This window comes from Halichoeres trimaculatus, unplaced genomic scaffold (genome assembly GCF_033239565.1).
Source record: "Halichoeres trimaculatus isolate MK-OKI-2021-1 unplaced genomic scaffold, fHalTri1.1 fHalTri1_scaffold_3, whole genome shotgun sequence".
Classification (NCBI taxonomy): Eukaryota; Metazoa; Chordata; class Actinopteri; order Labriformes; family Labridae; genus Halichoeres; species Halichoeres trimaculatus.
Genome location: NW_027437181.1, coordinates 34228683 through 34254266, shown reverse-complemented (window position 1 = coordinate 34254266; position 25584 = coordinate 34228683). Strand labels below are relative to the sequence as shown.

The window sequence follows — 25584 nt, the reverse complement described above, 5'->3', positions numbered from 1 at the left end:
GGATACTTACAACATTTCGGTGCTTGTGAGCTACAAGTATTTACAGTATATTTTAAATTTAAAAAACTTAAACCTCTTAACATTGCAGCTTCATTCCAGTAATTTTTGTAACCAATCCTATGTGATACTTTCTGTTATTCCTTCTGTTGTATTAACTGTTCTGAAACAGCCACAGAGTCTGTGGTCCAACTCTCCTCCAGAACGGCCGCTGAGATCAATGAACCTGGCAGCTTAAAACCACAGATGGAGGAGCAGCTGAAATTGGAAACTCAATCTTCAGTGTGCTAATTTAACAGCTTTTCAGCATTTTACAACGCAAAAAAGAGTCACGCTTTACAGCCAAGACAAAACAGGAAAAAAATCAGACGCGTTTTAATTTTTTAAAATTAAGGACAAACTGTTTGTCTAGACTGGACATCTGTGACTGTGTTATACTGAGACTGATGAAGATGAGAAGTGGAAAAAAGTGTGTGATAAATAGGTCATTAACATGGCACACACTTGCACACAAACACACACACACACAGACACAGTTCTGTGCCCAGGGGAGAGGGAGTGTGTGGGTCACATGAGGGGAGAGCACATCTGAAAGTGAACTCAGGTTCACCCCTCACTAAGAATCTCACACACACACACACACACACTTGCACATTTCCTCCTGCTGGATGTCACCTACTTGCTAAATCTCAGTTTCACACACTCATGCACACACCACCCCTCTGAGGAAAAACTGTTTCTGTCACCCACTTAACTTCCTCTTTCAGCTTTAGAGGAAACTGAACGTATACATCAGATACTGAGCTGGAAACAAGGCCTGGCTCTGATTCAACAGGAGCAAACACAAGTCCTGCCGTACTGTGAAGAATTTTGAATAACCTAAAGTACTATAGATTACATTTCACATGACTTTTCATAATCTAGATTTAGGTTGAATATTTACCACATATAACTCAGTTCTTTCTTCCTGAAACTTGAGAAAGCTCATGTTTTCTAATTTGTGTTAAAAAAAACATTGCTTTATTTCTCGAGTCTGTTTCCTACTCTGACCTTTTTAAGATGGTCAAAAAAGAAAAGATTGACAAAGTTTGTGAGTTGCAACAACACTAGAGGTTCATAGAGGCTGAAAGCATAACAATGCTGTGAGCTAAATGCTAATATGTCAGGATGTTAATATGCTCATATGATGATGCTAGCATGATTACAAGGCACAATCAGATAGAGTTCATGCAGGTGATGGCTTCCTGTAAGTTATTTTCTGTTTGTGTCAAAGATTACTGATTTAATCACTCCATAGTCAGACAATTCATCCATTTCTCTCCTTATCAAGGATCACGTCAATACAACGAAAAGGTTAAGCAAGAAGACTCCAAATATTCCTTGAAGGCCCTCTTCCTGACCCTGCCATGAGATAAGCCCAGCCACAATGAGTAAGTCAGCAATTAAAACTTTAAAACTTTGGTTGCTCACAAATCACACATCTGTCATGTCTCCGTAACAAACTCTTGCAAGATCCTCTCTGAACAGCTCCAGTCACAAACATCTCCTACTAACTAGACAAACAAAACGTTTCTACAGGTATCTGTTTCTGTCTGAGACTGTAAGGGATTCTGGGAGAATCTGAGTAGAGCCGGGTGACAAAAATCATATATATATATATATATATATATATATATATATATATATATATATATATATATATATATATATATATATATATATATATATATATATATATATGTATGTATATATACATACATGTGTGTGTATATATATATATATATATATATATATATATATATATATATACATACATACATGTGTATAATTTTTTTTTTTTCTTTCAAGAGTCTAATCACTTCTTGACTCTACCTCCCGGTATATTTTACAATCCCCTAAATATATGGCAACAAACACCAGAGGCCCCTAACAGGCCACAGAGCTGTCTAATCAGAGTGAAAATAAAATACAAAAAAATACACAAGAACGGCAGCTGTCAATCACTGTTAAACGAGATGCAAAGCCTTGTTTTTGACCTCTTATAACTAATGAAAAAGAAACTTTTTCTAAAAAAAAAAAAAAAGAGGACTTGGATACAAGGCAGCCAAAGAATACCTTCAAGTCACCACAACGATTTAACGTGAGAGAGAGAAGGTGTATTAATTTTTTAAAAATTTGACCACAGCCCATCTGGAATGACTGGAGCGTCAGATTTTTTTCAACTTATACTAGCCACCAAGGGGAGCAGTTTTTGTGGCGACCTCACTTTGGCCTTCAATTTTTTTACAGTCTATGGTTACAGATAGGAGTCTGTGCCCACTTCGGAGATGAGAGAAAGACTATCAAACTATCACAGTGTGATAGGGTTTCTCATGGGATACCTTGGACGTCATCTTGATAGTTGGCTGTATTATCAAACAAAAGATCCACACTGACTACTGCTGACTCAAATATGCATTTCTAGGGTTTATTCCTAAGGCAACTTTAGCTTCAAATCACACCTGATCCATTTGTCGTCTGTTTCTGCTCTGTCAGGGCATCAGAACTGATCTGCATTGCAGTCCCAATCAATGTGTCTGTTGCGTTCTGGCCGTGTTTCAGATCTGGTTGTAGCCCTCTGTATCAAATTTTCAAGATTTTTTTGTTAGATACTGCGGCAATCAATTTTCACTGAGCAGGAGCGGGGCAGGAAGTTGAGCACTGAAACCACATTAACACACCTGACTTTCAAAATGAAATTCCCCATGTAGTCGCAAGATCATATTTAACTGCAACAAACCAACACAATGATCAGTGTCAGTTCAGGAATCACAAGGTTTGAGTTTCTAAAGCCCAGTGAAGATTATGCCATGAATGGGGCATCAGTATTGCAGGTTTTTCTGTTGCATGTCTCATGAGGTTGACCCAGGTTTTAATCCAATCTGCTTTCTTTACCTACTCTGTTCCCTGTCCTTTCCTTTTTAACTGAAGGCAAAAATAAATCCAATAGTATCAATAAAGGATAAAAAAAGACCAGAGGAATGAGGAGAAGCTCATTACTGAAGTGGAAACCCTTTCAGAAAAAAGGAGGTGAACATAGATGTGAGTTTCCATGGTTTGTTTGGGAGCTGTCAAAACAAAAGCTCCTTTTTTGTATTTTAACAGAAGCATGTTGGTGCTCAGACAGGTGTGATGGTATTTCAGTCCCTGAAGAAGTGAGTAGAGGGTTGTGATGAGATACATTTTTTCCAACTTATGTCTTAAAGGGACGGATTCAATCATTGATTAAATAAGACAAAAAATGCAAAAAGCAAATAAAATCCAATACTTCAGTAGTTCTCCATACTGATATGATCATCTCTGCTTACAATCCCATCTATCTACCCAACTCCTGAAAGGCTTTTAATGATCCATTCAACCCCAGACTGGAAGTATTCATCTTGATTCAGAGTCAGTTTATTTAATGGTTCTGCATTCTGCAAATATGTGGCCATAATAACTCTCAGAAACCTCCTGAGTATGATCATCCGACAGCTTTTTCATTCTTTTTACTCAGCTGATGAATATTCCTCAGTGAACATAAAATGCAGTTGTCACGCTAAATGGAAACACACCCAGCGCAGGCACATAAATAGAAGAGTCAGTACAAAAGCAGAGCGCAGGATCATCAGTACCCTTTGGGCTTGCCTCACATACACACACACGTACACACACATGCTGTAATAAGCAGCACATTGATATAGAGAATGGCAGGAAGACAGAGAGCATCATTATTGGTGCCGTCTTCTGCCTCCATCCATTTAACAAATCTATTAGAGAACATCAGAGACTGAGGAAGAGCAGAGCTCTGTGCAGCAATGTGACAAATGGACTCCAGCAGGAGTGACTCATCAGTACAGAAAGTACAAAGAGCCTCTGATGCACACGCTGCATCTTCGTGCAAAATCCGTTTATGTTTTATTTTAGACTTGTGTGTGTGTGTGTGTGTGTGTGTGTGTGTATGTGTGTGTGTGGCAGGGGTAGCAGCATATGTAATGAGCTGACAGAGCTCAGTGATTTCCTGTCTGGCCTGTAAAAGCAGCATGAGCCTCTTCCTGCATCCTCCTCTGTAAGATCCCACCTGGGGCTACACACACATACACACACACACACACACACACACACACACACACACACACACACACACACACACACACACACTGTCTAGCAGCTGCAGCTAATAATATACAACAAGAGGAGAAGTCCCCTCTATCACAACCTTAGCCGTCTCTTCCCTTCGTGTGCCACAGCGTTCAGATGGCCCTCAGTGGGTGCTGAGAGTGTGTATGACCTTCTCAGCTCTCGGCCCACACACATCAGAACCAGAGCCCTGCTTTAGCCCACACATTCAATATCAAAAGTGTCAAGAAAAGGCACCAGATCCAATCCAATAACCACAGTTACATCTGAAGCCTGTTCTCACTCCAGCACGTCCGACACAGCAGCTCATTTAGTGCTCAACACTTTGAAATATGATGCTGCTGGCTCCCTCCTCGTGTAATTTTTGGTGCTGTTCACTGGCTTTTCATATGATGATTTCATTGATTTCAGCACACAGCAGCTAAGATGGACAGGAGGGATGAGTCAATAAAAAATAAGCTTGCACCCAGGATGGGGTTAAAATCCTGGGTAAAAAACAAGCAGCAACCTCTGGTTTAAAAATGTGATAGCGAAAGCATAGAACAGCATAGCTTAAAGTCCAGTTCTCACAAAGTCAATGCTTAGGACTGTGTTTTGACCTTTTTCTGCTCACACTACTAATAAAGGACTGAGTGTGTAAAACGTTGCTGAAGAGATACCAATGCCACCAAACTTTGATGCACAGACACAAATCTGGAAGTGAAAGTTCATTATTGCATGACAGATAAAACTCATGACGTCCAGTCTCAGCTATTTTCTAATTAACAGACATGATGACCTGACAAAAAATGTCAACAAACAACAGCTTCAATCCAGGAACATGTAATGTCCACTGTACAGTCCGGCCCCACACTGATCCATTGCTTTAAGAAGTCTAAGAAAGTCTCTCCTCCTGCTCCACAGATACCATGTGTTGGCTTCTTCATGTTTGTCTGAGTAAACACTGCAGCGCTGATGCTTTGAAGTCCCTGAACAAAGTGTATCTGGAGGCTGCTGGAAACACTTTCATCAGTCAGAGGGGAATTTAGCCGAATGCTTGATGATATCGCAACCACATTCCTCACAGTGCCGCCGTGTGGAGGCTACTCCAGAGATGCAATACCAGAAAACACAGCTGTGTATATTTCCTGAGCTTATACACACACACAAGCAAACACACACACATGTTGCCTTACCTCTGGTGTTTGTTGCCATATCTGCTACCTTCTGAAAGGCATCCAGGAAGGCCACAGCAGCCAGCACAGTGGTTCTACAACAACAAAAAACACTCATTACCGCAGATAGAGTCTGGATCGCTGAATAATCACCACCTCCACTGGTTTGTGTGCTCAGTGGTGCAGCGGTGGGCATTAAAGAGGGGGTATTGTGCTTTATACTGGGTTTTTGGACTACACTGTCCCCCTGTTAGCCCTGCAGTAGCTTCACATGGCTTACAGTTTAAAAAAAGAATCCCTTTTTTTTCTCTTAATGGTGTTATTAAAACATTTATTTCAGCCTCTGTCTAAAACGCTTTGTTTAAGATGCTGACTCTTTAAGGCTCCCTGCTCCACAAACCCCTTCACTTTGATTGGCCAGCTCTGTGGCCTAGAAGAGGCAGAGCTATGGACAGAGCTTGGTATTTGAGGCCCATCCTTACAACATGTCATGAATCAGTTGAGAGGTCTTTAAGTGATGGCCTCATTATTTAAGCGAGTCTCATGAAAATCTCTGCTATTGTTGTATATTTGATCAAGGCGTGTTGATCAGTTTACAGTCAGATTCAGGGATATAAAAAAAAAAAAAACACATAAATGTATAGCTGTTGAAATTTTGTACACCTTTGGTTTGAACATCCAGCAGTGTTTCATATACCCATGCTTCAAAGCAACGAATTGAGGATCAAAACACCAGTTGCAAACATCTCTCCTGAGAAGCACATAAGGAAAAAATAATAATAATGAAAGAGATTTAAACGAGGACAAAGAGTTTGCCCCTCTGATACCACATTGAATCTTACTATCTTAGAAAAGTTAACATATGTCACCAAGGGGCTGATCAATATTTATATGCAAATGGGGCTGGTCCAAAACAGGGGGGGGTTCCCAAACTTTTTTTGGAGCACTGGGGGGGCCATAAGTTTTTTATTTTGGCCTCAGGGGGGGTCATGCAACTCTAATTTGTTACGTTTTGTATGCTTTTTTGTTTGTTTTCCATTCCTATTTTACTCAGAGGTTTTGGTTTATACTCCCCTACATAAAGTTACCCTGCATGGTCCTCAATGGTATTTCCCCATAGACTGTATTTCCCACTTGTGCACACGTCACTTTCATAGTGGCATGTTTATCCTCGCGTCACCAGGCTTGAATGAAAACAGTGGCCAATGGACATGCTCTCCAGCACCCCTGGTTTGATGCAATAGTTTAATCCAGGGTGATTTGATTGGTCATAAAGTACAGTGTGGGTCGTACCAAAGTATGACAAGATGGCGCGCGCGGGTAGAAACAAGTTTGGAGGAGCAGAACTGTATTTTGTTGTTCGTATGACATTGCAGCTATTACCGGTATGTTAAACACTGAATGTCTCTTTAAAGGAGCGCTTTGGAATACAACAAGAGGACACAAAATGGATTTTAGCGGCTGCTACGGGTCCATTTGGTTTAAAACACAACACTGTTCTACAGCTGGGAAGGTAGGAGAGAAAAAATCTCACACCTGACAGTTGATAATGACAGCTTTTATACTCACAGCTGTTTATTTTAGATACAAAAAATATAGCTCCCAGTCTGTCTTCATTTTGCAGTGTCAGAATCAATGGAAGACGTTTCCAGATTTAGTTTCACAGTAGCTTTGTGAACTCAATACTGACCCCACCTGGCAGAGAAAGGTTTTATAACGAAATAATGGGGAAGTCAAATACGGTGCTATTTATTGTTGGAAATCGTTATCATTATTGCCCTCTTTACTGCTGGTGTGATTATATACAAAATGTTGTTTATGGTTGGGGGGGGGGGGCCTTCATGTTTCTCCAATCCCTCAAGGGGGGGGCCATGACGTTTTTTTTGGACTCTTGGGGGGGGCTAAGGAAAAAACTATACCCAGGTCCTATTAAAATAATGATCAGCCCCTAAAGAAAACAAAAACACTGGCGCATCACTGAGTTTGGTAATTTACTCATTACTGAACAAATACATAGATTCTGCTTGTTTGTTTTGTGGTGTTGTAAAAGAAAGTTACCGGAGCTGTGAATGCAGCTTGGTGGCCTTGGCGCTGAAGTCCTCCCACACAGGATAAGAGCACTGAGGACACAGAGACAAAAACACACATTAATACAGACAGAAATAAAGAAGAAGCAGGGTAGGTATGCTCAGTTTGATCATTTCACTCTGGTTCTCTGATGAACAAACAAACAAAGGCTCATTCACACGCTGATACATGTACAATGAAGAGATGTTTGGGCATCTGACACCTCAGCAGAGCTTGGGATATAAAAAAGGTTAATTTCCAAACTTTGTCCATGCCAGGGCTTAACACAATAATCAAAGTAAAAAATCAAAAAACAAAACTTCAATTCCAGAAAATAAAGAGGGAAGCACAGAAGTTAGAAGATTTTGAGTGGCTTCATTTCTGCATTTGAGGAGCAATCAGCTGACACGACTGTTGATTGTTTATTAGATTCATTTTAAATTAGTTAAGTTAAGTTTCCATGCATTGCTAAGTACAATGGTACCTGGACTTAGGAGTGTCCCAACTACAGAGTTTTTCAAGATGCAAGCATCTGTCAGCCATTTTATTTGCTTTAAGTTGAGAGCTTAAGTTCAGGTTACGAGCCAGCTGCAGAAACTCCACCACTGGTGCAGAGAACGCCACAGAGAACACAGCAACGCCCACCCAGCATCCTGTGCCTCACTCATAGACTTTTTTTGTTTTTATTTTTTTTTGGCTTTTGTGCCTTTAATTAAATAGTAGAGAGGACAGTGGATAGGGCACCAAACAGGGCAAAAGTGGGTAGTGACATTCAGGAAAGAGGCCACAGGCTGGAACCTGGGCCACCTGCACAAGGGCAAACCCCAACTTTTACCACTAGGCCATCTGCGCCCCACTCATTCACTTTGAGCAGCTAGCTTGCTATTAAAACATCAATGTTATGCTTGCATTTGTCCTTGCATTTATTTAGCAAAACTTTCAGACTTTATTTAAAAGAAAAACACAGAAAAACGTGTGTGCAACATCACAATTTCAATGACACTTGCCTAACTCATTTTAAAAACATTCTGTATGGGCGAATGAAACAGACCTCATGGGACGGGGGTTTTTTTATTGAAAACACAGCCTTTCTCCTCCACCTCTGTCAGCATTTTCTGTACTTTTCTGTGCTTATGGGAAAAAAACATTTTTTTTTTTTAATAAAATCTCTTTTTTTTAAGTTCAACATATTCATTCTCCATTATATAACCTTGCAATGCTGTGTTCATGTCCAGCATGGAAAATCACCTACTCTTCCAGTCACAAGGATGTGTTTATGAACCTAAGCATGGTACCTTTTGATTTTACATGAATCGGTATCTGGTGCTTTTAACAGCATTCGGTCAGTACCTATAAAAGCACCCATCCCTAGTCAGCATTAAGTCATCTGATCTACGAGGTAAATGCTGTACATTACACTTGACTTCTTTTTTTTTCTTTTTTAATTTAGCATTTATTTAACCAGAAAAACCTCATTGAGATTAAAAATCTAATTTGCAAGAGTGTCCTGGCCAAGACAGGCAGCAGCACATGTACAAAGTTACAGACATAAAACAATTTCAAACGCAGATACATACATATTATTGCAGTACACTTTATTGTTATGTGTTTTAATATCATATATCTTATATAAAGGATTTCCTTTTCTTATCAAAAACTAAAAAAATAACAAAAAGGGGTGTTTTCAGAGGATCAGGAATGGATTAATGGCAATTCAATTTGTTCCAAAGGGAAAAGTAATCCGTTATTGATCACAGGAGGAAATAAAATCATAAGTCGAGGCACCACTGTATTTATAACTGAAGCTCTGGTTAGCTCAGTGTTAAAAAGCACAGAGCCAGAGGCCAGCGCTCAAATCTAAACCTCAATTCACCCCTCACCCTCATCATCATTATCATCATCATCATCATCATCATCGTCGTCGTCGTCGTCGTTAACAGTAAAGGTTTGAAAAACAAATATACAGCCAGATGTTCACCACACTCTTTGTCTCCCTCTGCATCCCTTCCCCTTTACCAACGTCTGTCATGAACCCATTCCAACGTTCTCTTTGTATCAAACCAGAGCCACACACCCTTCATCCCACTCCCTGCTTTACACCCCGTACCCGGCTTTATCAACCTTCCTCAACCTCTCCCTTTATTCCTCATAACTGCAGCTCCCCCTTTCCTCCTTCTCAAGCTGTCTCTATCTCCCAAAACACACACACACACACACACACACACACACACACATGCATACTGTATACACAGAGCACTTGACAGCTGCTGGCATCAGGCAGCATCAAAGGGTTCAACTGGAGCAGCCAGGATCACAATTCAAATCAGTATCTCTAATTGACGCTGCTCGTCTCTTTTTCTCTGACATGCACACACACACACACACACCTCAGTCAAATTACATTCCACTTGATCCAAGTTACCCTTTCACCCTGCTTCATGCCTGGAAATTGTGTGTCCAGGGTCGAGTGCTTTTAAAATCTATCATGACTCCAAAATGTTTTTTACAGCAGGCAGAAAGTGGTGTGAACGAAAAAAGAAAAAAGGGAAACATAAAGAGTGTTTAAAAAAAGGCAAACCTGGAGCAGAGAAGAAGGAAATGTGTGTGTGTGTGTGTGTGTGTGTGTGTGTGTGTGTGTGTGTGTGTGTGTGTGTGTGTGTGTGTGTGTGTGTGTGTGTGTGTGTGTGTGTGTGTGTGTGTGTGCTTTGGGTGGGGCATCCTGCCGTGATGTCAGACTGGCACAGACAGTGAGGGCTGTGCACTCTTTGATCTGGCCTGTTTGATGTGCTTTAATTTGGTCTGAAATCACAGTCCCATTTCCCCCTTGGTACGGAAAGCTACCCCCACTGTGTACCCCCCCACCCCCCACACATGAACACTCACACACACACACACACACACACATACACACACACACACACACACACACACACACACATACACACACACACTGCACCCTTCCTTTGCAGGCTGTTTGAAGTGCCCCATGCAGCTTAAGTAGTGTGGATAAGAGATAACGCAACATGCACGCCTCCTCCTTCTTCTCACACACACACACACACACACACACACACACACACACACACACATAGACTCATAGAAAATATGAGCAGCTCAGCATCTCATTAGCATATTTTAGACATTTCAATCGAGTAAAGACGCTGGTGGCAAGTGACCCAGTGATGAATAAGGGTGTGTAGGGTCATGAGTGTGTTAGGTTACTAAACATGCAGGCTATAGCTACAGACACACTCTGTTTGCAGGCTGCTGAGGATTAAAAGAAACATCTTAAATGTGCAGGACTACTTGATACATTTTTCAGTGACCACTCACCGAAATATATTGAGAAAATGTCACAGGAGTTGGAACGTGCAGCATCATGATTATTCAGCAGTAATCCTCATGGAAGTGTGGTATATTTAAATATAAATCTTAGAAAATCATGAAAGTGATCCTAATAATAATATCAACAAAAAATACAGTACACTAAGGACGCTGTCACACTGGCCAATCGTGCCGTGCCTAAGCACACTTCAGCCGTAAAGCACATTTGGAAAGGCCAGTGTGACCGCAACTGTACCGTGCTCAAGCACGATTCCCTTCCGTGCTTCGGCACGCTTCGAAGAGGTGGGCTTCGGCACGGTTTACTTCATGCACGAGCACAAGCACGCGGACAGCGCGTGCGATCCATTACGTATAATCACTGCGAGCGCATCTCTCGACAATCATTTTAAACAAAGCGGGGGTGTTAGAGGGCTGTGTCGGGCAAAAACGACTTAATATAAGTCCAAAAGTCTCTAAAGTTGTCGCAGTGCTCTCTGTGTCTCATTGTGCTGACTCTGATGAGATCGCGCTTCATGTAAACAAATGCTTCACGATGACGTAGGTGGTCTGTGCGTGTGTCTGATACCCGCTAAAGTCTGGTTCATATAGGGGTAGTGTGACCGCCGGCCGTACTCTCCAGCTGGGGAGCAGCGCTGCAGGGGGGCAATCGTGCTCAAGCACGGCACTTTTGGATGGCCAGTGTGACCGCGTCCTAAGTATACTACTGTATTGATGTTTAGTAACACTCTTAGCTAGCCCCCCTTAGCAATGAGGTCATTTGATGTTGCAACTTTTTCTGTGGCATCACTCTCTCCTCTGTGTCGTCTGCACTACTCCTTATTATGTACGCTATCTGTCAAAGTTTTAGAGCACTCTTTTGTTCCAGTGTTTTATTAAAATGATATGTTTTAATGTCTCATTGCACTCTGATAAAAAAGTATTGAACAAAAGTTGACCTTAAAAAAAAAGTTGTGGGATCTTTTTTTTTTTTTTTTTACCTGAAATGCTTTCTAAACTTTAAACTCATCATAGTATCCACCTTTAGCAGACCTAACAGCTGGACACATGCCTGGCATCCTTTCTACAATGGGAATCCAATCTTCTGTTTCAGCAGAAGTCACTCCAAATGTTGGCCATTTGTAGGTTTGCTTTCACTCTTCTGTTCAGTTCATAACCAAATTCCATGGACAGCGGTGTTTCACCCAGCGCTAGTTCCAGCTCTGCTTTTATACACACAGAGATGTTCGGAAGGAGTCAAGGAAACTTGGGGTGCCAGTATTAGAATTGGTAGCACCAACTTTCAAAGTCTGATCACTCTCGATTGCTGCAGAGCAGCTTCAGGTTGTTAAAGGACCTTTTTGTATCATTATAAAACATCTATTATTTTTCAGTTCTAGGTAACCTTACCTTTTTTCTCAACCTCTGGCAGTTCAGCACTTAACCTTGCACCATTTCAACCTATTCATTGTACATGAACTGCTTGAACTTTAATTAAAAAAATGGAATTATGTGGATGTTCTGTTACTTTTGACTGGTAGCGTTAGTGAGGAATAGAGAAAGGAAAAGAGTCTAATCAGTATTGCTTGCTTCCTTGAAATGTCCGTACCATTTGAACTTAGACAAGACAAACTTTACCTAACCTGGGATGTGGTGGAATGGGAGATTCTCATCATGGATGTTCAGCCAATAAATCTGCGGCAACTGTGTGATGCTATCATGTCAATATGGAGAAAAACCTATGTAGAATGTTTTCAGCACCTTCTCTATGAAACCAAGAATTAAGACAGTCCCGTAGGGAAAAAGGGGCTCCATCGTGGGACTAGCAAGGTGGACCTCATGAAGTAACAAATCAACATTTAGACACACTCAAACCCAAGCTCCATACAGAACTGATCCTTCCTCCAGGGCAACATTGCAAACAACCACAGAACCAGTAGTAATGGTTAGTCTTTATCAACAACCACATGAGGTACTGTTACATATCCACCAAGTATATGATTCATATTTGATTGTTCACTTATGGTTCACAGTTTTTTCTTTGGGAAAGAAAGAAAGAAAGAAAGAAAGAAAGAAAGAAAGAAAGAAAGAAAGAAAGAAAGAAAGAAAGAAAGAAAGAAAATGTCATAATAGGCACTGCACAGTGGTGCAATGGCTAGCACTGCAGCCTCACAGCAAGAAGGTACCGGTTCAAAACCCAGCTTGGCCGAAGGGCCTTTCTGTGCATGTTCTCCCCGTGCATGCGTGGGTTCTCTCCGGGCACTCCGACTTCCTCTCACAGTCCAAAAACATTCTCATCAGGTTAATTTGTCACTCTAAATTACCTGTAGGTGAGAGTGTGTGTGAGAATGGTTGTCTGTCTATGTGTCAGCCCTGTGATTGACTGGCGACCAGTCCAGGGTGTACCCCGCCTATTGCCCAATGACAGCTGGGATAGGTGCCAGCCACCTGCAACCCTGCACAGGATAAGCCGTATGGAAAATGAATATGATAATGATAATTATAATAAATTTTAACAATCAAGACCTTAAAATCTTGTGATGTAACATGACCTGGCCTTTGTTGAACGAGTATATTAGCCAATAAATTGAATCCTTAATTGGGGTAAAGAGGAAAAAAGTTGAAAAAGTATCACTGGTAAGGCAATTTGACTTTTCCTGTAGCCAGTGGATTCTAGTGGAAAATGCTGGCAGGGTGAGGAAAAAACATGGCGTTCTCTGGATTCTAGGCAAGGAGAGAGAGTTTGGCTCATTCCCTCTGTCAGTCAAATCAGTTTGGTTGTGTTCACTCAAGGATTGGACCGTTTGTTTCTTTCTGTTTCACACGAGTATAAAGATTTTTACTAAACGTTTCTTTCTTTTTAAAGCCAGCTGTGTCCATTGGGTGACTTATTTATTTCACTGTCATTTTTGCCAACAGTATTCACCTGAAAGAGGAAAGCTAGTCAAAGATGTCAGGATCTGAGGTCATCAAAGCAAAAACCTGAGCTAAAGCTAGCAGCAGCTCAGCTTCTAAGGTCTATTTTTAAAAGGACAGGCTGATTTTCTTTTTTTTAATCATTATTTTCTTCTTTAAAAGAGAAAAGTTCTGTGGATGATTCATGTTACTTTGAGATCCTTGTTGAAGCTGCTCTGCTATGTGAACGATGATTCAGCAAAACTCAATGTGAAACCCATGAACTGGGGTTAACTAGGGTCTGAACAGACTCAGATTGTGTTTTTTTGGGAGCAGTGTTAATACCACAAACAAAAAGAGCAGACATGAAAGAGATAAGATGAGCTGTTCTTTTCACAGCTGCTTTAAGGACAAACTTAAAATGCTGCAATAATAGAGGTTAAAAGCTCATGGCCGGCAACCTTCGTGCTTCACAGGAAAAAGTGTCTGCGTTTGAGAGTTTCTTCACCAGAGAGCTGAAGAGTGCCACCGTATCCTCTGAGCTCATGATTGTTGGAGGGGGAGCATCGTGATGGCCGAGGGGCACAAACGTCAGACACAGAGCGGAGACAGTGAGTGTGTGAAAAAGCTTTTGGATTGTGTACAATTACATCACCACTTCCTGTGTCACTGAAAACCTCAGCAGGGCATGCATGAGCGCCTCTAACACACTGAGACCCACACATATACACACGCATTCAGATTCAGACACACAAACCACTGCTGCAGCTCAGTGTAAACACGCCTCTTTGCCTTCTGACACGCCTCTAGCATGGTGAATCACATAATTATCCATTCTAATCCATTATCCATTTCATCTTCAGTTTATGGCCCAAAATAAGAGAAACAATCAATAATTCACCATCAAACTTCATCCTTTCTTCCTCCTTCACACCTCCTCTCCTTCCTTCTTCTTTTGTTGTCAGAATAAAACCACTGACAGTGACCAGCTGTTGTACTGCTGATCTCAATCATTTCCACTGGAGACAGACGTATAACAGGCTGTAACACTTACTGTCTAAAAGTAGAACTAATTCTATTTTTATCATAATGAGGAGATGCATAACCTATTTGATTACATGCTCTCAAACTTCATGATTCCCTTGATCCTACAACTGCAGCAGTAATACAGAAAGCAGAGCAAAATTGATTACAATAGTACTAATAAAAAAAATAGGTAACACTTTACTTAAGAGGTTTGCAAATTTCATCACACTTAGGTAATATTTAGACAAAGTTTTTCTTATTTCTTTGAAATTAGCACACGACTACTTTAAAATAATGTTCAAATTTATTGTCGCAAGCCACAATTGGTAGGTTACTGGGTTTTTTTTGTTTGTTTTTTTTCAGTTTCTTTGAAATGTATTTGAAACCAAAACACAAGCCACCACAAAATGTTTTTAGAAGTATCCCAACGTTTCTGCTATTTCCACAGAAGCAGGCGATGAAAAGCTGCTTAGTTCTTGAAAACAGAAGTTAGGTTCATTGTTTCCTCTGATAACTTCCTTTGAAATGTTAAGTGAATAATTCAATTTCCCAATAAGCAGTTGATAGTTAGCTCTTAGTTATTTAATTTCACTAAGTTCTTAAGTACCAAGTTTGTTGATATGCATCATTTAGATCAGTGTTTCCCAATCCTGGTCCTGGGGACCACCTGCCCTGCATGGTTTTTATGTTCCCGACCCCAGCACACCTGATTCAAATGATCAGCTCGTCATCAAGCTCTGCTCCAGCCTGATAACGAGCCATTCATTTGAATCAGGTGTGCTGGAGTGGGGTAACATCTAAAACATGCAGGGCAGGGGTCCTCCAGGACCAGGATTGGGAAACACTGATTTAGATCACATGTAAAATGATAAACCTTTATGATTAGGCCTATAATGTTTTACACGATACAACTGAAGGCTACAGATGTGATATTCACCAAGAGTGGGGTTGTAAATTGGCCTTTCCTGATTGTGATAGACACTGCAAGTACAGGCGCACTGCAAAACAGAATCTGGACAGAAGTTATGTGTGAATTTTCATCAAATCCTCATGAAATTTCAGGGTTAATTTCAAAGAAATAAGAAAAGCTTTGTCGAATTGTTACCGAAGTGAGATGGAATTTGGGGACCTCTAAAGTAAAGTAAAAAATATAATTTGTTTCTAAAATGGTTGGCAAATTTGATTACTGGCCCTGCTATGACTTTTAACTCTAAAAAGGGTAGTTAAGTTCAAAGGCCAAGTGACCCCCAACAATCAAACTTGGTTAAGGAAACGCAGGAAATATTGGCAATAAGCCAAATAAGTTTGAGATGTTTTCCATAAATGTATTATTTAGGAAATAAAGAAAAAGTTAAACTCAGCTGCCCTGTTGCTCCCCCTTGCTTCAACATCTTCAATGGCTCCTCATTCCCCCCAGAACCCCCAAACACCACTCTCAATCTCACCACCTTCGATTATCAGATATCAGCAACCTTCTCCTGTCCCTCACTGCCGTCACCACCCCAACACTCTGAACTCTTTACCTCCAAACATCCACAACTCTGACTCACTTTGCACATTTAATAAAGAACTTAAACTACCTTTACATAAAACCCCAAGAATGCCAAACTTCAAATCCCTCTGTTACCCATCCCGGACATTAAGACAAGTGTCTATGAGTACTTAGAAAAGCGGTATGTATGACCTATCAATTATGATTAATATTTTTGTTATTATGGAAAAAGTGATAAAGTACTGCAAACACTAAATAATAAAGAAGTGCATAATTCCTCAGACATCTGTGGGGGATAAGGAAGGCAGATAAATCCCATCACAGGAAGAAATCTGATAACATGAACAAAAGGCAGCTGAAAGAAAAGATGTAACAGACACAGAAAAAGACTACAGCTAGCTAGCTACTAGGGATGGGCATTTGGAATAAGTTACTAACATCTATTCAGTCAACTATCCTAAGTATCCCTTCACTCCAGTCACTTTCTACTGGTTTCTGTCATCAGGGCTCCACAACAAATGTATGGCATGTCAATGAGTCATTTATCATGAGCAAGGTTTATGGAATGATGTGTTGCTGTTAATTTTACTAATATTGTTGGTCTGTGTGACAGCTCTAGGCTTAGGGATGGGTGCCAAATTAGGTATTTTTCTAGGTGCTGACCGAATTCCATCTGTAGTACCAAGTACCGATTCATGTCAAATCAAACTGTGTAAAACCGAAAACTGGTATCGTTGAGTAACAAAAACCAATTTACAGGAACCAGGCATCGGTATCATGTCATTTCAAATGTAAAAGGTACCCACCCCTACCACACCCTCATGTCTTTGATCCAGTGACATTCAGAGACCTTTCAATCTTCTTCTACTCTTTAGATAACAATACCTCATCTCTCCGACATAGCAATAAACTGTTTGCCTTCTACTTCTCTGTTTTCTCCATTCATCCTCAGTTTCATGTGGTCCTGACTCTGGACTCGGGGTCACTGTCAACAGTTCTCTGTCCCAGTTCTCAGAGCACCACCAGTCCACCCAGTGTGCCGAGCACTCCATTGAGAGCTGCTCTCCAGCACTCACTACAGTGGATGAGAAGCTTACTGTCTCCTCTCGCTCTTTTGTTCCCTTTGTTTCCTCCACAGCAAGACAGAAAAACAGAGGAAATCCAGCAAGAGACACAGAGGGAGCGAGCTAGTGGTGGAGGCAGGAGGGAGGGATGTGAGGATTAGCCCGATTTTTTTGTTGTATAATCGAGCCAATTCACACGTTAAAAGAGAAACGCAAGATGCAAACAAAAGGCCTAATTTCACAGAGCTTCATATGCGTAATTGACTGGCCGGGAGTTTTCATGAAGAGGATCAAACACATTTTATCAACGTGGAGGACGGATGTATAACCCACAGGGAGTAATGCTACATATGATCTGTCTCCACTTCACACAGGAAGGATGGCTCTGTCTTTTGTCTGCTCTGTAGTCAGCTCCACAGTTACAGTGACTCACGCTCACTTACAATCTGTAGGTAGAGCTCATTGTCCTGGTACAAACAGGCTTTAAATGGTGACACTTGTAATGGATAAATACACAAATCTTCATCTTTTTGAGCCCAGCTTTAAATAACTGATATATACAGACCTTTTTTTTTCTTGTTTCAAATGTATAAACTACTCCTGTCACTTAAGATGATACAAGCTGCATTCATTTCATTATAAGTTTTGAAAAACCACAGAGACAAAAAAAGACATACCAAAAAAAAAAACTTTTATGACTCCTGCCATTAGACAGCTGAATTTCCCAAGGCTGCACGCCTGAAAAAAACCCAAAACCCCCTCTCGGTGGGGGTGTAGGGCATGCAGCATTACTGTAGAGGGGGCAGAGGGGTGCAATCAGCAGATACACAGTTAGTGTGCAGAAAGCTTTTCACTTTTGATTTAGAAAGTTAGTTCAACAATTTTGGCATTCTGAGGGTTTTTTTTTTTTTTTCAGGTGTGCAGTTACTTTACATGATTTACAGCTTAAAGAAATACCTATTTTCCTCACACTCACATGTGTGCTTGAAAAAACTCTTATTTCAACACTCCGAAACACTTCTTCCTAGCTGCTGGCTCTTTAAGGCTTCCTGCTCCACAAACCCCCTTCTCTCTGATTGGGCAGCTCTCTGGAGGCCAGGACTATGGGAAGACCTTGGTGTTTCTCCAGCACTCCATAAACCAGTCGAGAAATCCTTATGCAATGACTTCTTCCTTTCAACAAGTCCCGTAAAAAATGTAAATATGTCATTAAGAACTTGTAATTATTACAACATTTGAATATGTAGAGGTTTGAAAATCTGAACACATTTAGTCATTTATGACAATCCAGCATTGTTACTTTATACCTCTGTTTAAAATATGAGGAGGCACAATACCTACTCCTCAAATCACTTTCTTGTTCATGTGATGGTATTGTTCTGTATCATGTTTCAGTTTTATGCCATCAGGAAGTGTTGTTAATATATCTATGAATCTCTTTTGAGTGATGTGACATCTGCAATAACCTGAAAAAGGACTACAGGTTAAAATGAGCCTTATGGGTAAAACTTTCCATGGGTGCTGCACTGAAATGGCTACAATGTACTGTTCCTTTAAGTAAATAAATGAGCTGAAGCCTTGACTTTGTACATACATTAGTTGCAATCAGTTGCTTCTTACATGCAATTGCACTTTACACTCCCGTAAAAGTCAAAAGGCTCAAGCTAAAATTTTGATATTCTTAAGAACTGAAACATGTTAAAACATCATTTGTACTTTTAAATTCATGTCTCTTCTGCACTATCTTTTGATTTAAAAAAGGGAAATGCAGTGTAATGGCAACAATACGTAAAATGAACTGATGAAGCTTCTTGGACAAGAGGGGAAACGTCTTCCCAACCCTACACAGTCCAGTTGCCTTGTTTTTCCAGTTCAGAATCATCATGACCTGGATGATTGAGAATCCCCATTGACATTTTATGAGCTTCATCCCTTCAAAACCGTCCGTCCTTTATTATTCATCAAAATGCATCCATGCTTGATATGACTTCCTTTGCTTGGTTGATAGAGTTAGAGGCTGTTGGATTGGTCTACTCAGCTCTACATACACAGAGCAGCAAACAGGACACATATCTGACATGCTAAATGCCTGTTTAAATCACAATTATCTTTAGAGCTCAGTCAGTACGTCTATGGTGCAGAACAACAGGTGATTGATTAATGATTAGTGAATCTATACTCACTTCAGGGCTGCAGGGTGGTGCAACGAGTAGTGCTGTTATCTCTCTGCAACAGAGTTCAAACCCTGAGCCAGGATCAGGAGCCTTTACTGTGGGCGTTTTGTAAGTCCAGGCCCTTTTTAAATACTGTGTCCTCCTCCAACAGTCCCAAAACATTCAGGTTAATTTGTGACTCCAAGTGGCCTTTGGGTGCAAGGCTGTTTATCTCTTGGTGGCACGCCTGAATAAAACTTAATAGGAAGACGGTTGGAGAGGACTCAGACAACAATGTAGTTTCCACCAACCACAACCACATATTATCCTAACTTCAGCAAACTCCTTAAATCTATGTTAAGTCTTTTTTTGTAACTATTTTTATTATTTACTTCATACATCAGTTTTTACATGCGTTTTACATAATGAAACATGCTGTTATGAAGTTCAATGAAATAGTGATTTCACAGTCATGCCAAGTCAATCATTTCTGAGTTAAGTATACAGAAGAGGAAACAGAAGCAACCTTGATGCATAAATGATGAAGAGCAGCAAATGTTTCCAATCTGAACAAAGTGACAAGGGGGGACCAAACCATCTGTGTGATGTTGTGTCTCTGAGCTGAGAGACACAACATCCCTGCGCCTGAGACACAGCTGCAAGGCCAGAGATCCTAGAATCACTGTCAGAGAAACATCTGCCCGGTGTGATGTCTGCAAAAGGCGTACATATTAATGTCATGTCACATGACAGACAGGGGAATTAATGGGTGAACATCATGAGTTACTGGATCATGCCACTGTGTCACAGCAGGAGTATTTATTTATCTTTTTAGGTGGACATGATATTATTCAGAGGACAGGGCATAGTGTAGAGTATGAACCTGAACGAGGGGTGATGAATAATACGAAGCGCAGGAGTGCTGGCTGGGATCATTTGGCAGAAAAAAAAATAAAGTCTATTTGAAGTTGAGAATTCTGGGGTATTCTGCTTTCCCATATTTTAAACATTTATACAAAGCAACAATACTAGATGTACATTCTAAATGTGTGCAGAATTTCAAAACTCTGTGTTAACACATTTTGTTGACACATTTGATGGGCAGACCTTAAACACCAAGGTCTCCCTATATCTCTGCCCGACAGGCCTCCAAATGACTGGCCAACCAGAGAGAAGGGGGTTTGTGGAGGAAGGAGTCTTAAAGAGACAGCAGCTAAAGTTAACCATTTCAGACTGAAGCTGAAATAGGAGTGCGCTGAAAGTAGGGCTGGTGGAGATGATTTGGATTCAGTGAGACAGATGAACAGTATGAAAATGTGTTTTTGATATAGAATGTTGAAAACCTGTTTCCTGAATGTTGTTGCGCATTTGGGGCAGTAATAAGGGGTGCTCTGAGCACAGTGCGGAAAGTGCCGTCAGGATTTAAAAAGAAAATAACAGAGAAACAGGTCACTCCCTTCCTTTTGGTTGAAAGCAGTGGCGGCTGCTGGTCAGTCAAGGAGGGGAAGCTCATTTTTTCTGGTCTACATCATAAATTTGTTTATTTATTTAAAAGTAAATTCTACCCTCCGTTCCTTTTCAAGAAAGTGATCTGTGACCCTGTCATACTAACCAGGTGTTTTTTTAGGGATTTTACCAGCAGAGCTAGGCTGCTTTAACGGCCTTGGCCCATTCTGTTGCGGGTGTGAGACTTGAGCCACTTCAAAAAGGAGAAGCTCCTCTCTACACCTGCAGACTGTAAGTGTGAGTGACAGGGGGAGAAGCTCCGCAGCTGTAGCTGTAGCTGCTTATTGGTGAAAAGAGAGAGAATCTTTTAACACAACACTTGTCGTTTTTAAGCAAGGTAAACTCGCTGGGGATCGATAAAGCCTCTGGATCAGTCCAGAACAACTGAATGTACAACTCAGAAGATGCTGAAGATCGTTGACTGGCTCATTTCACTGTCAATCAAAAAGGGATTTGTCCTTAGACAGATCATCCAATCATCACGCAGAAACCCAGCGTCCAGGCCAGCCCACTGCCTCATAGACCCCCAGAGACGCTGAGCGTCCGATGGGCGGGACAAAGCCCAGTGTTTATCCAATGACCGTCCAGTTTCCACAGTGGAACAACCCACTCTACACTTCCCCGCTGAAGTTAGAAGACGCCCAGCATCCAACTGTGTTAAAGTGCTGAGACGCTGCAGGGATGAATGAGAAGGAGGTAGAGCCAGTTACCTGTGATAGGTAGCTGATTCTGAACAAAAGATGAAGAAATTTTAGCGCATATTTTATCAATGAAATGTTCACACAGCAGAACATATCAGCACTTTTTTGGGGACATTTGAGGGGAAGCTCAGCTTCCCTTTCAGTCTTACAGCAATCGCCAGTGGTTGAAAGTGTATCACCACAGCCAATCAGAAAAATCATATGGTTGCTAGGGGTTTTTGGGAGTGACAACGTCCGTGAAAGTAGGTTTTAATCTATTTGTAACTTTTTAACATGTTTGGATCACATTGTTGGTGTGTAGTAGAGTGTTGAGTGTGTACTGTAGTTTTTGTGTTTTGTGTCAGAGCAATGAGGCAATTCATGGTAATTATTCTGTATAATCTTGTTGACACCTGATGGTTCTGTAAATAGTTGTACAAAAATGCCAGGGAATTTCCTGTTTTAATGCAAATAGTTAATAGTACTTTTAGCTTGTTACAAATTAGCGTTTGAAATTTACCATTTATATTTGCATTCTAGATTCTAAGAAATGAATTGTTGCAGGGTTGTGGTTTCCACGTTGAAAAAATGAGATTTTTTTCAAACTCTGATTTTTTCAACAAATTTAGATCCAATGTGTTCATACATCCAAATGGATACAAATAAATTTTAATACACAGGGACAGCACATATCCTAAAAAAATCATCCAGATACCACATCTTAACGTGTACATATACTGCTTACTTCAAAACCTTTAACCTTCTCCACATCGACAAAATCATGCGCAGACAGTCTGACCCTCAAAGGGAAACATGGGTAAGGTCATTGTTTTCAGAACCAATGAGTGTCTCATACACAGCTATAACTATTCAGTCATGGATCATGAAACATGCATAGAGAGATTTACACACTGAACACACAGCAGAGAGATATGAGACAAGACTGAGACGAGACCATCAGCGTGAATTTTCATTGGACGCTTTGTTTCCCAGCAGCCATCAATCACTGAGGCTTTTATAGGTATAAAGGTGTCATTTAGCTGCTTCTTTCCTCTCCTCTGCTGGGCTGGAGTTATTACTATCTACACTCCTCTAATCCGGTGAAAGGGTGTTGATGCGGCCTGAAGCTGCGTCCATCAGACCACTTAGACTAAGTGACGTCAAATGTTACTGTGACCCCCAGCACTTATGGAAAATGTATGCAGAGCTCCGGTGGAGAGGAACCTTGATGCTTTGAGCAGCAAGGAACCAAACGCAGGAGAAGAAGCATGGGCCTCAATATCAGCACAAGGAGGAGGAATTTGTAAAGTGAGGCTGGAAAGTTGCTAGTAAGATTGAAAATGTGTCAGAAAGTGACCTAGCTGAACAACATGGGTTTTGTAGAAATGAAGCTGAGCTGAGAGGACAGGCTGCTGGACTTCGCATTTAATGTATGGACTTCAAAACAACACTGGTGATAGCAGAGGCTGAGTGAATCAGTGAAAAGCAATGCGTAGGAGATGTTTTAAATATTTTCAGCTTTTGCACTGAAGAGGCTAAAAAATAATAACTTATTAAAGCTCTGCACAAAATGTGACCTTTTTAACCAACATAATCTAAAAATAAGTCATGGATCACAGGTCAGATTGGCAGTCTAACAGAAACAAACTGCCAGAATGTATCAGGGCTAAAATAGGCTACTAGGTGCTCATGGGAGTTGGGTGGTCAAGTCCAGCTGGGGCATCATGGAAATAACAGTTTAATGAGTCTTCTGAGCCAAGACCCCAAAATGAGCCCAGTGTCAGTGGAAAACAGTCATTGTTGTTTTTTTCACTGGTTGAATTTCCTGTGGGAAGTTTTTATCTCTTTATGGATCAGGTTGACATCAACAATGATGCCTCTTTGATATGCAGAAACAAAAAATGACTGTCAGACACAAAATTGATGTTTTCTGTATCAGTGTATCATTCGTTCATTCCATAACTTCCAGGTCACAACACATCAAAAATGATACAAACCCAAAACAAATAGAACAAAAATCTCATGATTATTCCATTCTCTCATATTCTATTTTTAATTTCAAAACAAAATCAAAACAGCAAAAAAAACAAAAGGCTGTTTTTCGTTTTCAGATTTTTGATTTGAGAACAAGAAATGAAATAACAAGTCGTTATTTGTTTCCGATTTTGGATTTGAAAACAGATATGGAATGAACAAATGATACACTGATAATTTTGCTTTGTGATTAAGAGCGCATGAAACTAATGCAAGAGGGTGATCTTCCATCATTTTTTTGTTTTCCTTGCATTTTTTGCAATGTTTTTTTTTTTTGCATTAAAAATATTGGTAAACCGTAAATGGCCTTATACTTTTATGCTGCTATTCACATTCACCCTTTCATCCATCATCCACACACTGGTATTTCAGCATGCAACTGCAGGTGCTGGTTTAAAACTACCAACTGTCTGAGTATCTATCAGCTACTAAAAAGCGCTGATCAGAGCAGTTTTCAAATTTACTTTATGTGTTTGTTTACAAACCCTCTGCTTTAACCTTTGGGCAACCTTGACATCTGTACAGATCTACACATGAACCAAATCAGAGATATTAAACAATACAACATGAAGCTCTGCAGGCTGCACAGCACCACAGCAGCTCTGCTGAGAGACAGAGGCTGTCAGTGGTGACAGAGAGGAGGGGCAGAGTTCCTTTATGCCTGAATGCAGATGCTTCATTGTAATTTTTTTCTTCTCCAATTTTCTCCACAGCTGGGCCATTCTGCTCAACTCCACAGCCTCCACTGGAAGAAGAGACGGGTGTTTACAATCAAATAATAATAAATTATCTCTCATAGACACAGTGTTAAATCCAATCCAAAGAAATCTTTTCACAATCAGGATATATAGAGCATGAAGAAGATTTTCTGCTTATTCAGAGCTTTCTTTCTGAGATGAACAAGAGAATATTGATTTGCCACAGTCATTGTCATTCTGTGTCTGTGGCCTGTTCATAATGATCAGTGTGTTTTACAGTGAACAGCTGAGTGTGATGAGAAGGCTTTGACAGCTCTGACAAAAGCTTCAGTGAGAGAGGCTGTCTTGGCTCGCTCCCAGCAGCCTCCACGCCTCCCTCCACTGGTCCTCCCCATTCATCAGAACCGGCCCTAACGAGCCCCGGGGCCCTAACGACCTCAGAGATTTTAACGAGCTCTAACGAGGGAGTCCTCCTTAAAGCGTCCTACGATTCAGCTGGCATGTTGGCACCTTCTCCGGCTGGACTCAACAGCATACTTTTACATGGCTGTTTTGGGAAGGAAGACATCTCAAGGTCAGAGTCATCTGATTTCTTTCAAAACAAAACCCTGCATGTCAATGAGGATAATTATCCTTAAGCTGAAGACACACAACCTGCCCCTAGCTCAGTGACATTAAAAAACACTACCTTGATTCCTTCTTCACCTTGTAGAACACATTTTAATTCAACTTTCACCTTCAAATGAATGTGCTGAAAAGTCTTTGTTATAGGAAACTTTATGGATTATCACATCTAAAAGACTCAGGATGGTGCAGAGTTTGGATATGTTTAATTCAATTTCTATTGCTTGTATAGTTCTATCATTGCAGGAAGCCTCAAAGTCTAACCAGGAAAGAATAAGTCACAGACCAAGGCCACCATACCGACTGTAAAACCACCATCAGTAGTAAGCAGGGTCGCCACCTTTGCCACCTATCAATCCTGTCCTTTTGTTGTTTTTTCTATAATCATGAATGCTACTGGTTATCAATAATAAATGTCTGTTTTCTTGATGTATTGGTAAGAAATACCCATTCTGAGAAATTATATCCAGTAAAACACTGTGTTTAAAATCTCATTCTGTAGATTTTGTAGGAGGATAAACTTTTCCAAATTAATCACATTTTGTTAGTAAGATTCCTGTATCTTGAGATGCTTCAGGTATGAAGAACTGTGGATCTGACATTTGTTTGTCCTGATTTTGCAGTATTATTACTCTCTAGCCGCATGCTGTTGCATGTCCGACAGGCCACCACCAAAAGCATGCAACGACAGATTTACTGTGTCCTTTGACATCAT

General features: G+C 40.6%; 1 protein-coding gene across 2 annotated transcripts in view; it reads right to left on the bottom strand.

Moving 5' to 3' along the window:
* The window catches only part of LOC141788241 (protein MTSS 2-like), a 108956-nt gene that overhangs the window by 70951 nt on the left and 12421 nt on the right, over nucleotides 1-25584 (bottom strand). For both annotated transcript variants that reach the window (XM_074667122.1, XM_074667123.1), the window contains exons 2-3: nucleotides 7368-7429; nucleotides 5331-5404 (exon numbers count right to left, since the gene is read on the bottom strand). In XM_074667122.1, the coding sequence (XP_074523223.1) occupies nucleotides 5331-5404; nucleotides 7368-7429 (136 nt within the window). The remainder of the gene's footprint in view (nucleotides 1-5330; nucleotides 5405-7367; nucleotides 7430-25584) is intronic.